At 26.2% G+C, this 14,554-nt stretch overlaps 2 protein-coding genes across 3 annotated transcripts; one reads left to right on the top strand and one right to left on the bottom strand.

The window, feature by feature from the left end:
• The first annotated feature begins 8,599 nt into the window (after nt 1–8,599).
• Nucleotides 8,600–10,242, top strand: LOC112594177 (transport and Golgi organization protein 2 homolog). Of its 2 annotated transcripts, XM_025338848.1 has the most exons (6): nt 8,600–8,720; nt 9,120–9,238; nt 9,297–9,531; nt 9,603–9,824; nt 9,888–10,001; nt 10,069–10,242. In XM_025338848.1, the coding sequence occupies exons 3-6, from the start codon at nt 9,308–9,310 to the stop codon at nt 10,184–10,186; spliced, it is 678 nt and encodes a 225-aa protein (XP_025194633.1). In that variant the 5' UTR covers nt 8,600–8,720; nt 9,120–9,238; nt 9,297–9,307; the 3' UTR covers nt 10,187–10,242. The 2 variants fall into 2 exon arrangements, with proteins under 2 accessions (XP_025194633.1, XP_025194624.1); XM_025338839.1 differs by lacking the exon at nt 8,600–8,720 and having other exon boundaries at nt 8,932–9,238.
• Nucleotides 10,243–11,874: 1,632 nt separating this feature from the next.
• LOC112595273 (trafficking protein particle complex subunit 4) lies at nt 11,875–12,974 on the bottom strand. Its single transcript, XM_025340417.1, has 3 exons — nt 12,700–12,974; nt 12,289–12,567; nt 11,875–12,230 (listed from the first exon to the last, which is right to left on the bottom strand). Exons 1-3 carry the CDS (start codon nt 12,872–12,874, stop codon nt 12,034–12,036), a joined length of 651 nt encoding a protein of 216 aa, XP_025196202.1. The 5' UTR covers nt 12,875–12,974; the 3' UTR covers nt 11,875–12,033.
• Between the last annotated feature and the right edge of the window lie 1,580 nt (nt 12,975–14,554).

The raw sequence follows: 14,554 nt of genomic DNA, 5'->3' as shown, positions 1-14,554 counted from the left end.
GAGTGGACACTGATACTAATTAACGTTACCGAACTTATATTTTATAGTAATACATTAGAACTTAGAAGTTGATATAAGGAATTAGGTTAATTTTTTTCTAATTTAACGATTAACAAGAAAAAAATATTCGAGCGGAGCGAGAAAAATTTTTTTAAGTTGAATATATATAATTTAGTAGCGCTTATACCCATAAATATATTTAGTATTTACTAATACGTCACTGATCGCATGTCCATATTTTCCATTTTAAGTCCATAATATCTAACAGGCAATGGCAATTTAGATTGTTATGTCAATGAGGTCTTGTCGTTTGTCATCAAACATTGAGATTATATTTTGGAGTTCAGACAGTAATTACAAGCGGAATCGAATAATCAAAACATGCGTGTCGGTGTGGCTTTAAAAAAGGACACCGGTACGACTGTATGAACTGTAATATGAACTAATGTACAAAGAAACAAAAAATAATAATGTGTCGTCTGTGGCCGGCAAGAGTATACAAAATCATTATAATATGTATTATATATTATAAATGTTTCGAGTTTACTTGAATATTTTGGCTATAGCTAAAATAGTACAAATATTAGTTATACCTAATTCTTAAATAGGTAGTTAAGCACTTAAATGTATATTATACATATTACATTAGTCCAGTAGCGAATTTAACGGATGGCCCGAGGGGGCTAAAGTTTGGTTTTATTAATGTAATAGTAAATATAGATAAGTAATTGAGTGTATGAAAAAATTATATTTCTATTTAGTAACCGTGGGTAATTTCTTTAAACTAGATTTTATAGCTTATCAGAAAAGGACTACAATATTCTTATCGTGTAAATAATTTTGTTTCTGTATAGATTTATTTTATTAAGGATTGAACTCAGATTGGTTTTCATATTTTTGAAAATAAGTATTAATCTGGCTAAAGTTTTGATGACCACAAATATCTTTTGTTTTTTTATAAGTATTAGACACCGAAATAGGTATGTCCAGACAATATTTATCGGTACGAGTATTATCCATACATATACACAATACACTTATAAATTTATTTGTTATTTTTCTAATTTATGTAAGAATTGAAAATGCACTAGTAATTTTCCGAGTTTTCACTAATATTATCACTGATGTAACATAAAGATTTAGTATTTTCAGTTTACATTATAACTTTCAATCGATTAGATTAATCTAATAAAATTGAAAACAAATTTATATCTTTCATGAACTTCAAATTGATTTTCACGTTATTATATATTTGATCATTCTAAATTTATATTTAAAAATTTTTTGTATATTTATATTATTATTATTATTATTTTTTTTTTTTTGTTACCAAAATATGTAACTTAGTTAAATATTACACAATATTATTATTTATTTCCATATAATAACCACTACGAGTTAATAAATTTAATTAAATAAACATTCAGTTAGCTCTGGAACTTTGTAGAGAAGACACTGGTTATTTTTTTTCTTGTTCACTATTTATAGTTTATATTATCTACAGATTATACAGACAATATTTTGTCTGTAATGAAAAACTGGAAGAGACTTTTGAGGATTGAGGATCACTGCGAGAACGCAGAAATGATTTTCAAATGGAATCACCGTTGCTTGTTGATTCCAAGTAATTATCTAGTAGGTATAAATATTATTTTGTATGGTAGTAAAGAGTAATATAGTCTAAAAATATTTTAAATATTCACCACATAATATTATATTTATGCTTGTAATCAGTGGCGTAGCCAGAATTATTGAATGAGGAGGAGAGGGTTTAAGGTGGTTTAAGTATATACTAGGAATGATTCAAAATATGCATTTTAATTAGAATTATTTTGATTATGATGTAAAAGTATTTGAACTTCATCACATTAACTATAGTCTACTTGTTTTGATCGCCAATTTACTGAATAATTAAAAATATTAAAATTATTAAATTAAGACCGATGGGGGAAGTTATAACACCCAAAACCCCCCATGGCTACGCCACAGCTTGCAATCCATTCACATTGACATTTTTGATATAACTCACTTTTTAAAAAATATAACTAAATGGTCATCATTTTTAACTACCTCCAAAAGAGTAAAAGAAATTTAGCTTAGAGCTATATATTTGATAATAAAAACCTAAAGTCTGGACGAAATACGGTCATTACTCATTTCAATATTTATAGTTTCATCAAATGAATTGGACGGATACAACATTGTAACTGGATCTAAAACGCAATGTGAGATGCATAAGACAAAAATTCTAGAAATAGTTTCAAGTGGACTTAATAATAATTCAAAAAGTTAAGAAAATATGGAAGTAGTATCGAGACGACATTTAATACTGAAAAAAGTTTAGAAGATACAATAAACCCATTTACATCGTGGGCAAATAATATACATGAAGAAAATCAAAATTATATCGAAGAAGGTATTGGTATAAATCCTTTATATTTACCTTCAATAATTCCACTGCTAAAAAAAGAATTAAAACTCCTGCCATTGTGGAGTGGTATAATGGTTCCATTATTTGGTTACGGAAAACCAACGAAATCGTCAGCAGCAGTCAAGTCAATGTTCAATAAAATAAAAAACACAACATTTAAAGATATTACTTTACCAACCAATTTGGAATCATTTACTGAACGATGTGTCACTAAAACAATAGAGCCGATACGCATAATTTCCGGTGTGAAAAATAAAATAAAATCCATTGAAACTATTAAATATAAGGATGAAGATACACCAAAAGAAAATTGGTGTCGAAATAACAAAAAAAAAATTGAATCTTATTTGAGTCCAAATCCTCACTCAAAGTATTTAGATTTGCAGTAAAAAAAAATCAATAGATCTTTACCAATATTAAAAAATGGATCGAGAGCTGAAAATGTTAAAGCTTTACAAATAAAAAGTTATGATAGTTAAAATTGTGCTCACTAACACATGTGCCTTTGACACTGCAGTCTTTTTGATAATGGTGGCTATGTGTGACAGTGAACAATATTTAAAATCAGACGAAGAAATAAATAACTATTCTATATTTATAAAATGTATTAAAAAAATTCTATCAGAAGGAATTGCAGTTTACACATATGGAGAAAGAGCAAAAATTATAATTTATTTACAGAAACCATTACAAACTCCCTTAAAGTACAATCACACACTTCTTAAATGTGAAATAACTTTCAACAATTTACTTACACGTGTTATACCAGAGTTGCCGACAATTTATGATAAAACACAATGTACTGATTCAAAATGTTATAAAACCAGTTACCAGTATTCCCATATAACTTATATTTATGATGGAAACTTCAATGGACTTCAAACATTTATTTATTAACGTACTTGTGTTAGCAACAGTATTTGCAAACATAAAAATGGCAATAAGACATGTACAAATATTAAAACATTAACACCATTTCTATCAAACCAACATTTATTTATAGAATTAATTCAAAATTACAAAGGTGAGTATGCATAAACATTAAACATATTTATATATTATATACATATTATTTATAATAATATAAGTTATAACAATAAAATAATTAATTAATAATTTTATTAACATAATTTTAGGATTTACCAGTCAAAATTCGAGCACTGCTGTATTTATAAAATTATCGGACATCCCCTTTGTACTTATTATTCAAAATATTAACTATGAGCTTAGAGGAATTTGTTCATTGACTGGTGATGTAGGAATTTTAGGTCACTATTAAGTAATACTTGGGAAATATACGATGATTTGGCAGTAAAATCAATTCCAATTAAATCTGAAACAACTGTACAGTGTGAATATTTATTCTATACCTATTATATAAATAATATCAAGAAAAATTATTACTTCAAACTTTTTAAGAAAAATGTAAACTTATTTTGTGCCTTGCATTTTATTCTATAACAATTCAAAGAATATATTGATCTATTGGAAAACCGAAAAATATAATTTATATAAAGATATTTAAATTTGTATTTAACAAATAAGATTTTATTATTTATATTTGATGCAATATACGAAACAACAATTAATTTTGTACGAAAAAACTTACTTATTATTAGTTATTGTTATATGAAACAAAAATATAGTACAATAAATATTAAATTTTAATAATATCATATTAAATTGCAAAATTGACAATATACATTAACAATAATAAAGATACAAAATATTAAAACTTTACAACCCCCTGTCATTAATAAACATAAAATCAACGAACAAGTAAATATTATAACTTATAATGATTTGATTTGACTAATATTTTTTTTCGATTAAATGTATTGTATAATATCACACGAGATAGCAGGTAATTTAAATAAATCAAACCATAGTAGCTAATAATTGGCAACAATAAAATATTAATTATTTTGGTTACATAATATAAATAGATATGAATGACATTTAAAAAGAAACTAATTTAGTAATTATTCAATAATGATGGTGATTTTTTAAGTAACTTGCTTAATAATCTTTACATAAACTACAAACGAGGTGTAAAAAAAAGAATTTGAAATTTGAACTTAAAGCACTTCCCCCACCACTAAAACTTTTGTGAATGCTACCAAAGCCAAACAATTTAACGAAAAATTGTTTCCTCTTTTTACGTATAATTTTCTCAATTTAATATAGTCGTTTGGGTAATTTGTTTTCAATAGCTCTTCGGAATAAAAGCAACCGGCGCAATCGGTTTACCAGTATAATCTTGCAATTGATAATTAGTGGGTAAACGTCTCGTTTATTTTAAAAATTTTAAATATTCCTGTAGATTAGCTCGATAAATAACCTTTTGTAAATACACATTTTTGTGTACTAATACGAACGTTATCACCAACTTTAAATTTAATTTTCTTCGTTACAAATTGTTCGTTGTTTTATTACCACTGTAAATGATGGATTTGCATCAGCAAACATCGGTGTCATGCCTATTTTCCTATGTTTTGAATTATTATATTTTATTATCAATGGTGGTAAGTAGAAACCCATTCGTGCGATCTTCGTGCTGTAAACTCCTTATACATTTTTTCTTTTAATGTACAGTTGAAACGTTCTACTAATTACTATACAATCCTTCATGGTGCTGTACGTTGAATATTTATATTTGTTATATTTAGACGTTAATGCGTCAAATGTTGAACTGTAAAATTCTGAACCATTATCGAGCTGTAATAGCAATGGTGAGCGTTTGAATAGTATTTTAAACATTGCATATGAAACTTCTTTAGCAATTAAAGATTTTAATGCTATTGCCCACTTCAATAGTGTAGCTGAATTGCCTGTTCAATACGCCGTGTGATCATAATACACAGCATGTCCAGAAAGTAAGTTCCGTTGGGCAATAAAAACATGTAAATGTGTAAATTTTATTATAAATTTTATTTGAATATAAAATACATGTATTACTCTATTTTTCAACATAGTTACCACTATTATTTAAGCACTTATCATATCGAGGTACTAGTTTTTGTATCCCTTCATCATAGAAAGATGACGCCTGTGATTGTAACCATGCGCTAATAGCCTTTTTCACCTCATCATCTTCGTTGAAGTTCTGGCCACCCATAAATGATTTCATGTGTAAAAAAAGATGAAAATCACTGGGTGCCAAATCTGGACTGTAGGGCGGATGATTAAATTGTTCCCATGCACGACAATGCCCGCCCGCACACAGCAAATGTGACAAAACAACTTCTTGCAGATTTTGCATGGGAACAATTTAATCATCCGCCCTACAGTCCAGATTTGGACCTGTGAGATATCGACGATATCGTATATTCGTTCTAAAATACTCATTCACCAGGTAAATGAGCAGACACGGCACCAAAGGGAGGCAAGTTGGGGCTCTAGCCCCCCCCCCAGAAAACAACTCAGATATTTCGCCAGCTCCCCTACTAAAAAATATGTACGAATGTACGATATAATAAAGTCATAAAACATTTTTTTTTAAAGAGTTACATCAGAGAATTTATAAAATATACTTTTTAAAAATTAGTAATATTATGTAAATACTTTCGTATTTTCGAAGATATGTGTTCTAAGTTTTTGCTGTTAATAACAGCCTGTTATAAAAACCGATTTAATAATAATAATATTTTATACATAAAAACCGAAGAATATTTATAATTTAATGTTTGTTGTATACAGGTAGAAATATTTTTAGTTTACTTATTATTTTTAATATGTTTATTTAATACACTAATATCGTGTAAGAAGTTACTTAATTATTAATAAAAAAAAGGATTTCTTTAAGTATCTACGTTTTAATATATATCCATGAACTATTTTAACCTCCAAAATTCAACAAAAAATACAAAGTAGATTCTTTAATACATAATATACTATGCAAATACCAATTTAAAAATGCATTGAATTAAAAACTTGAAATTTACTAGTTAAATGTCAGGTAGGTAATCACAAATTTGTGTTTAAAAAAATATTATTCCTACTGGTATTGATGTAATTTTATATATTTTTGTTAACTATTTTAACGTTTTAAGATTTTCAATCATTTAGTGTTTGGTGCATAAACATATTGTGTAAAATATCAATATTTAGTTTATTTAATATATTTGTCACTACTAAATAATTGAATTTAGTATAGATTATAATAATTTAATTAATGAAATTTTAACATATAACATCTTCAGTCCTTTTTACGGTGGATTAACTTACTAGTATTATCTAATAAGGAAAAAATCTACTACAATTTTAATAAAATATGTTTTGAAATTTGTAAAATAAGAAAAAAATCTTTTATTTATTTATTATTAGTTATTACCTACTTTTATTGAGTACCAATCACTGGATGAAAATAAACAAACAAAAGTATCCCAAATCATTGCATTAAAAGTTGAGTAAAATAAATTCATCTGTTCATAACTAAACACAATTACTTTAATTTATATTTATGAATTGTAAGTAAAAGAAACATAATTTTCATTCACAAAGGTAAGTAATAAAGAAATTATCATTTTCGTACATCATCATTATTAATATAGTTGTTGAAGGTCTGTGATCTAACATTTTCATACATAAGGTACATAAAAAAATTTATATTTTATTTGAATAACCTCAGTATTTGTTGAAAAAATCTTAGCCATGTAAAAAAATTGTTGCCCCGCTCTACCCTCCCCCCTCTGAAAAAAATTCTAGTGCCGTGCTTGTAAATAAAGCAAAATCTTGGTAATATAGCTAGTATATTATTTATCTAGTGCAGACTATAATAGCCTATGTTATTTCTAAAATTGTAAGAAACAATTTAAAAAAATATCATCATATTGTTCCATTAGTTTATGAGCTGATTAGATCAAACAAAAATAGAGAGAATTTTAAATATTATTAAAGATTTAAAAATAGGCATGCATAATACGATAAAATCCCAAGTCTGGTAGTATAAATTTGATACAAATCTGCAGGCACATTTTGTTTTTACCGCTTGCAACCGTAGTAGATTATACTGTAAATGATGAGTAAATATTACGACAGCAAGTGGTCAACACTATGTACAATTAGTGTCATAGTAATTTTATATACGAGTATACGTACCAAACTATATACAAGAAAATCATTATCAATCGTCAGCTACTGTCAGGCACTTCAAACGGTGGCAGGGTAAATGGCGTAGGTAATCATAACACGTAGTTAAGACGCATATTTATTAGAGATGCAAATACTTAGTTACTAAATATTACCATCGAACAGTCACAACAATAATTATTATTAGTACTACACTACTATAGCTATTAAACATTTATACTTCATAGTATAATACGTATACAACATAAGTATTAACAGTGACGTAGTCAGGGGAGAGGTTTTGGGTGTTGTAAGCCCACATTCATTTTTATTTAATTATTTTAATATTTTTAATTGTTTAGTAAATTAGTGATCAAAACTAGAAGACTATGATTAATGTAATAAAGTTCAAATACTTTTACATTATAAACAACATAATTCTAATTAAAATGTATACTTTGAATGACCTTTTTTTTTCTTTTGTTTTCTATGTTCTGACCCGTTACAATTTTGAGTTGTCCATCCCTGGTATATATTATGTAAATCATAACTCCCCCTCCCCCATTCATAAATTCTGAATTTACCACTGTATTAAATATATTAGACTTTAAAAACCGAATAACAGACGTCGGGAGATAGATTAATAGTTTAATAACTATTGCTAGAAACAATTACATTTTTTTGTTTTTAATTAAGTATCATATGCTACCATTAAGAAGGTTTAATAGTATAAAGTTGAGTACCTACCTAATTAAGACACAACTTCGTATTTCATCGGTGGTTATTTGTAAATTTTGATCCTAGATCTAATAGAAATAAAAAGTTTTAAAGGTTTCTATATTTTTAAATTATAAAATTAATTGTCTACAATTATTTTTTTTATTGTATTTAGCAATATCTACTAGATCTCAGTTTTCACTTTTCTATAAAGTACCTATAATCAATTATATTTCAAAATAATTTGATAATTATTATTGATAATAGGTCTTAAAATACAATTTAAAATTTGTATGTTGTTAACTGTTAAGGAACGCATTCTTAGTAGTGTATTTAGATGTTTAAATATTATATATTATATTATATGTTATAAAACTTTATTTAATAAATGCAATAAACTGAGTGCTTGTTATCAGTACTGACTTTAGTTCTATAGTAAATAGTAAATGATGAGCAATTAAAATTGCCATAAAATTTATCATAATTTGTGATAAATAAAAAGGTAGTATAAGTATCAGGTAATCTTAATAATAACTAAAACATTTTCATCATCTTTACAAATTTCATAAATTACAATTTTATCGCAGCAAATAATAAATTGATAAAAAAAAAACACTACAAAAGTTCAAGACTGGTTTAACTTTATTTTTCTGGTTTCCTATGTATAAACCAAATTATATATTTTATGCTTGCATTTTAATGACTGTAGCCCTTAAAACACCTACTAATTTCTCTGTGTTCTTCTTCTTCTTGATATTGTATTTAATATTACAATTATATCTATTATCTATTAATAATATTATAACTATTTAAAAAATACAAATAATATTATATTTGAATCGATTAGACATAGATTTCAAATACCTACTTAATTAACAGTTATGTGTATCATATTCATTAGTAGTGTACAACACATAAATGATGGATATCGTTTGATTATTGCTTCTAATCGAGATGAATATTATGATCGTCAGACGTTGCCAGTAAACTATTGGTTAGAGGATAAGAACATCATTGGAGGTATAAAATTGTCATAGAAATATTTTTATAATTCATAATAATTTAAAATAATTTACAGGACGGGATTTGATGTCATCAAATGAAGGTGGTACTTGGTTGGCTTTAAACATCCGAGGTAAGTTGGCTGCTTTATTAAATGTGTTTGAATTAGATAAAAGACCAAATGCTAAATCTAGAGGCCATCTGGTTAAGAACTTTGTAAAAGGCAATACTTCAACCCTAGAATATTTGCAAGAATTACAAAGTTCACAAGATATGTATAATGGATTTAAACTGATTACTATTAACATAAGGTTAGCATAAATAAATTAAAATAATTTATATATTAAAATATTATATTTATATTTTGTATCTATGTTCAAAGCAAGCTATCTTTAGAAACACATTTCTTTACCAATTATGTACAAGATGAAGGACCAGCATTGAAACACATACAAAATGGTGTACATGGATTTGGAAATGGACCTTTTTTAAAAGTGGCTGAGGGAGAGAAACTTTTCAATGACATTGTTAAAAAATATGGACATAGTAATCATAAAGATATACTAATCAAAGAACTGCTAGGATTTTTGAAATGGGATAAGCTGTAAGAAGAAATAAAAGTATACAAATATGCCAAAAATCAAAGCTAAATTTAAACCTGTTGTAGACATTATCCTGATGAAGAGTTGATCAAACGAACTCCAAAATTTCCTGGAACTGATAATCAGAAGAAATTTAGTTCCATTTTTGTAGAAATGCCAACTCGTCGTTACGGTACTCGGTAATTTATTGTTAATATCTAGTTTGATTCTACATATGATTTTTAATTTTGTAACATTTTATTTTAGAACACACACAATAATACTAATAAATCATGATGGAAAAATAGAATATAACGAATGGACCAAATCCGGTTCAGTTTGGAATCATCAATGTTATACAGACACTCTAAAATCTGAAGTATAGAATATTGTTCTATATATTAGTTTATATATTCTTTAAAATAAAAACTTTAAAATTAATTTTTAGTTTTAAATGTTGTTAAATTTAAACACGTATTCTATTAAATAGAGATAAATAGGTAGATATACAATCCCTTATTTACAATGGTAAACTAATGGTAGGTAATAACTAATAAATAATATTGTTAACATTTAGCATTCCTTCTAGCCAATGTATTAAACTGACCTTTTGTAGTACAGTACACTAGCACACAAATGTCTGGCCCAGTGGAAAAGCAGCATTAGTTTAATTTTTATGAGTTTTTAAATTGTTACTATTTACAGAAAATTATTGTAATAAAAATGTTTAAACTTGTTTCATTTTTTTTTTTTTTTTTTAATGGATGATTCGTATAGTTACTAATTTTTTTTTTTTTGAAATACTGGACTTTACAAGTTCTATCACTATATGCATTTAAAATGTTAACCACTTGCAGTTTTTCATGAACAAATAAGCAATCGAGACTTATATTTGGGTAATTTCTCTCTAAAGGTTGAGAAACTATACCCTATTTCCAAATGAAAATGTACCAGGCAGTGAAAAAAAACTGGTTGAAACCCGCGCACTTAAAAAGAACTTCTATATCATGATAAAATTTATTTTTTGTGTTTTATTTAATATTATTTAGTAACTAATACAGAATATCATGTAAGTTAAAGAAAAAATCTTTTTAGGTCACTTTTCAGATGAAAGTTTAGCCAAAAACCCATTAAATTTTGGCTTTATGGTTATTGTATAACATTCCAATCAAAAATTATTTATATATAATACCACACCGATCAAATGCTGTTGACATCGCCTTTTAAAGAAATTATCCTTACAAAAGTATATATATTAAAAGTTTTAAACAGTGCTGGGCTGAATAAAATCTGTATTTTCATTATTGTTTATTAATGACAACCCACATCTATAACCATTTTATAAATATATTATAATATACCTAAATAAATTTATTTTGATAGTCATTATTATATTATTATAGTATTAAGTTTATACATTTTAATGGTTTAGTCTAATAGCCCTAGAAAGTTTGCAACTCATTAGAAATATTTCCACTATCACACCTGGTATCATACATAACACAATTTCTACTGCTATTTCTTATATTATAACATTAAAATTTAAAATGTATTAATAAATCTATTTTGTGGTATTAATGGGAAGTAAACACTGAACAAGTACAAAACTATCTAACTTGTACATTCAGATTACAGATCATAAAGTACCATTAATTTTGCACAATATATGCTGCTTAATTGATAACAATTAAGTATAAATACTTTTTTCAATGTGATAAAATTTATTTTTACAATTAAAATATCTTATTCTGACTTGTAATAATTTTATAGTAACAATAAGTAATTTAATACTAGTTTCTTTAAGTATAACTTCTTTAAGTAAATAATATATCCTATGTTAACTTATAATTGTTGTATGTCAAAATCACATTAAACCATTAAAAATGAATGCATAAATGGACTTAAATTCATTTGGTAAATTAAATTTTGTCTAAAGCATACGCAGTAAAATATTTTATTTTTTTTAATAATATAAAAATTATAAATAAACTATTCATAAATTACAATCATAAATATTTAACAATGTCAAATGTTAAACTTAGGCTTATAATAATGGTTAAATTATAATTTAAAAGGTATTGAATAAGGATAATTCAATTATAGTTTTAAACCACTGTATTTTAATAATTTGAAACAGTAGAATAGTACTATAATGAATATGGCATTTGCCTATAGTTTTCTTTTTTCTTTAAATACAATTATAGATCAAAATATAGTACTTATTAAATACTATTAACTATTGATACCATTTTTATCTGCTTGTTCCAAAAGTGCTTGTAAATTAGAATCAAACAATTCACATCGAATAGGCATTTCTAAGGAATAAAATGGATTCTTGAGAGCAAAGTCTGCATAAATTTCATAAATTTTTTTTAAAAGTTGTTCGAGGCCTACATGTGTTGGATCAGCAATAACCATAAATTTCACTCCTGAAATATACAATTGTTAGCTAAGTAATGAAATGTATTAGATAATTGTATATAGTACCAGTCAGAGTTTGAAAACATTGAAGTTTAAATGTATCAGCTTCTAAAGTTTCAATTCCAGAACTCCTAGGTTCTGGACTCAATTGTGATGCAATGGCAAATAATGGATAAAACATACTGGCTAAGAATATCTTTTCATTGATAGTCATTTTTGGCCGGCCAAATTTCAAATTAAGTGGATAATTGGTGGCATCGTTCAACATTTCTATGGCATCTTTGCCATCTTCCAGTTTTCTACCAGAAACAGGAACTCCATTGATTGCTAACAATACATGACCAACTGAAAATAAAAAACCAAATATTTTAATTTGAAAACATTCATTATTTATAGAAGTTTTTGGTCAATTGTCTATTTTAAAAAATATATATTGAAAAATTGATTTTTAATTATATTTTAAAAAATTTATAATACCTTTGATGTTGTCTCGTTGACCAAACGATACCAATAGCCTGTTGTTTTCACAAGATAGTTTAAGATCTAATGGATAACCAAATGTTTGTTCGGTTTCGATTTTTGGCACAGTGTAATCATAATTGAATATTAATCCCCCTGATTTTGACACAATGTACACACCATATATTCCCATTGTTGTTAGGCCGTTAGAAAGCTATTTGTTCAAAATATATTCTTTGTTGCGTTCATCAATAAAAATTGTAATTCTTACAATTGTTTAGTATAAATTACCAATAAATAAAACCAGTAGAATAAATTAAGGTTTTTTACCTTATCAACAAAATAATATTATATCTTAATTTATGAATAATGAATTACAAATTACACTTTTACACAATTTACTCTTCAATATTTTACATTAAAATCATTTCAATACAATATTATATTATTATTATCAGTCAGTCGTCTACACAGATAAGGTGGATGGTAATATGCTTGTTTATGTAGTATTTTTTGATGTAGTCTTAAGCTGTTATCAGAGTTGATAACAATACCATCGATTACAAATTCATAGAACAGGTGGAGATGCCGATTTCTAGCCATGCTTACTAATAATTACTTACTATGAGTGTTTTTCTGACATTACGAATTATGAATATCTTAATTTATTTGCTATAATAGCATAGCTAAACATTAAACTTTAACATTATTTTTATTATTATTAACTTATAAATACTTATAAATTATAGTACATGCTATGCTAATATCATAATAATTACTAGTGCCTTGGTATCTTATTATCTCAATGGCTCTAGTCAATACTTAATAGTGACATCCATAGACAGTACACCAAGTAAATAATAAAATCATTATTCACTACAATAGTACAATGTACAAAATAATATATACTACAGCTGTTGATGATTGATTATATATATTTTTAATCAATAATACAAATAATACAATATTGATGTTATAATATATTATTATTTATAATATTACATTTATCATGATTTTCATGATAGTTTTTAAAGCAGATATAGATATCGACAACCAAGTGTACCTCTTCAAATTTCAATCGTAATTAGATAACAATGTATTACCTATGTTAAATTTGAATTCAATAATAAATCATTTTGAACGATGGGGATTGATTCTAAGCGTTGATAATTTTAAAATTGTACTAAGAATTTTCAATGTTTAAATTCCAAAAGAATCAACTAGATCCAATTTACTTGGGAAACCTTTATCGTAGTTGATGATTAAAGCAATTCTGTATACCTATTAGAAAAAGTGCTTTATCTAGGCTCAAAAACCTAATGTAATAATAATAATAAAAATAGATTAATTTAATTTATTTAGAGTTAAAAATTTTAATTATATGTACGTCATATTATTATACAAACTCATTATAGAGATCCGATGATTGGAGGAAGATAAAATTCGTTAACTCTGAACTAAGTCCCAACTTCACAAAATGAATTACATTTATTCAAGTTTCATGAATATTATTATTTCATGACATTTAAAACTTAAAAGAACCCTATCAAGGTGCATTATATATCACATTTTCAACCGACGAAAAACGATTTTCTAATATAGCAACATCGTTTTAGCGTAGGTACTCTCTTACATTTTGTTAATTAATCATCATTCATCACAATACAGTGGACAGTAGTTACACGACAATGATTGTTATGAAAATTTATTTGCCTATAAACTTAAGTTTCATTAAAATTAATCTAAACATCATCATGTCCATAATACCCCGAGAAGAGAAAACAAGTACAACTGGACCTCCGCCTACGTGACACGAGTTTTGAATCGCTACGACCAAAGTGGTGCGTTCTCCAGTCGATTTCTCTCTCCCACG

Source organism: Melanaphis sacchari, unplaced genomic scaffold (genome assembly GCF_002803265.2).
Source record: "Melanaphis sacchari strain LSU unplaced genomic scaffold, SCAv2.0 Contig0_pilon_pilon, whole genome shotgun sequence".
NCBI classification, from domain to species: Eukaryota; Metazoa; Arthropoda; class Insecta; order Hemiptera; family Aphididae; genus Melanaphis; species Melanaphis sacchari.
The sequence above is the reverse complement of the archived record's forward strand: the minus strand, read 5'-3'. Positions and strand labels throughout refer to the sequence as shown.

Coding starts and splice junctions, on each gene's coding strand:
- LOC112594177 (XM_025338839.1), top strand. CDS start 9,100: ATGTGTATCATATTCATTAGTAGTGTACAACACATAAATGATGGATAT. Junction 9,239..9,296: donor GGATAAGAACATCATTGGAG/GTATAAAATTGT, acceptor AATAATTTACAG/GACGGGATTTGATGTCATCA. Junction 9,532..9,602: donor CTGATTACTATTAACATAAG/GTTAGCATAAAT, acceptor CTATGTTCAAAG/CAAGCTATCTTTAGAAACAC.
- LOC112595273 (XM_025340417.1), bottom strand. CDS start 12,874: ATGGGAATATATGGTGTGTACATTGTGTCAAAATCAGGGGGATTAATA. Junction 12,568..12,699: donor TCAACGAGACAACATCAAAG/GTATTATAAATT, acceptor TTTTATTTTCAG/TTGGTCATGTATTGTTAGCA. Junction 12,231..12,288: donor ATGTTTTCAAACTCTGACTG/GTACTATATACA, acceptor TGTATATTTCAG/GAGTGAAATTTATGGTTATT.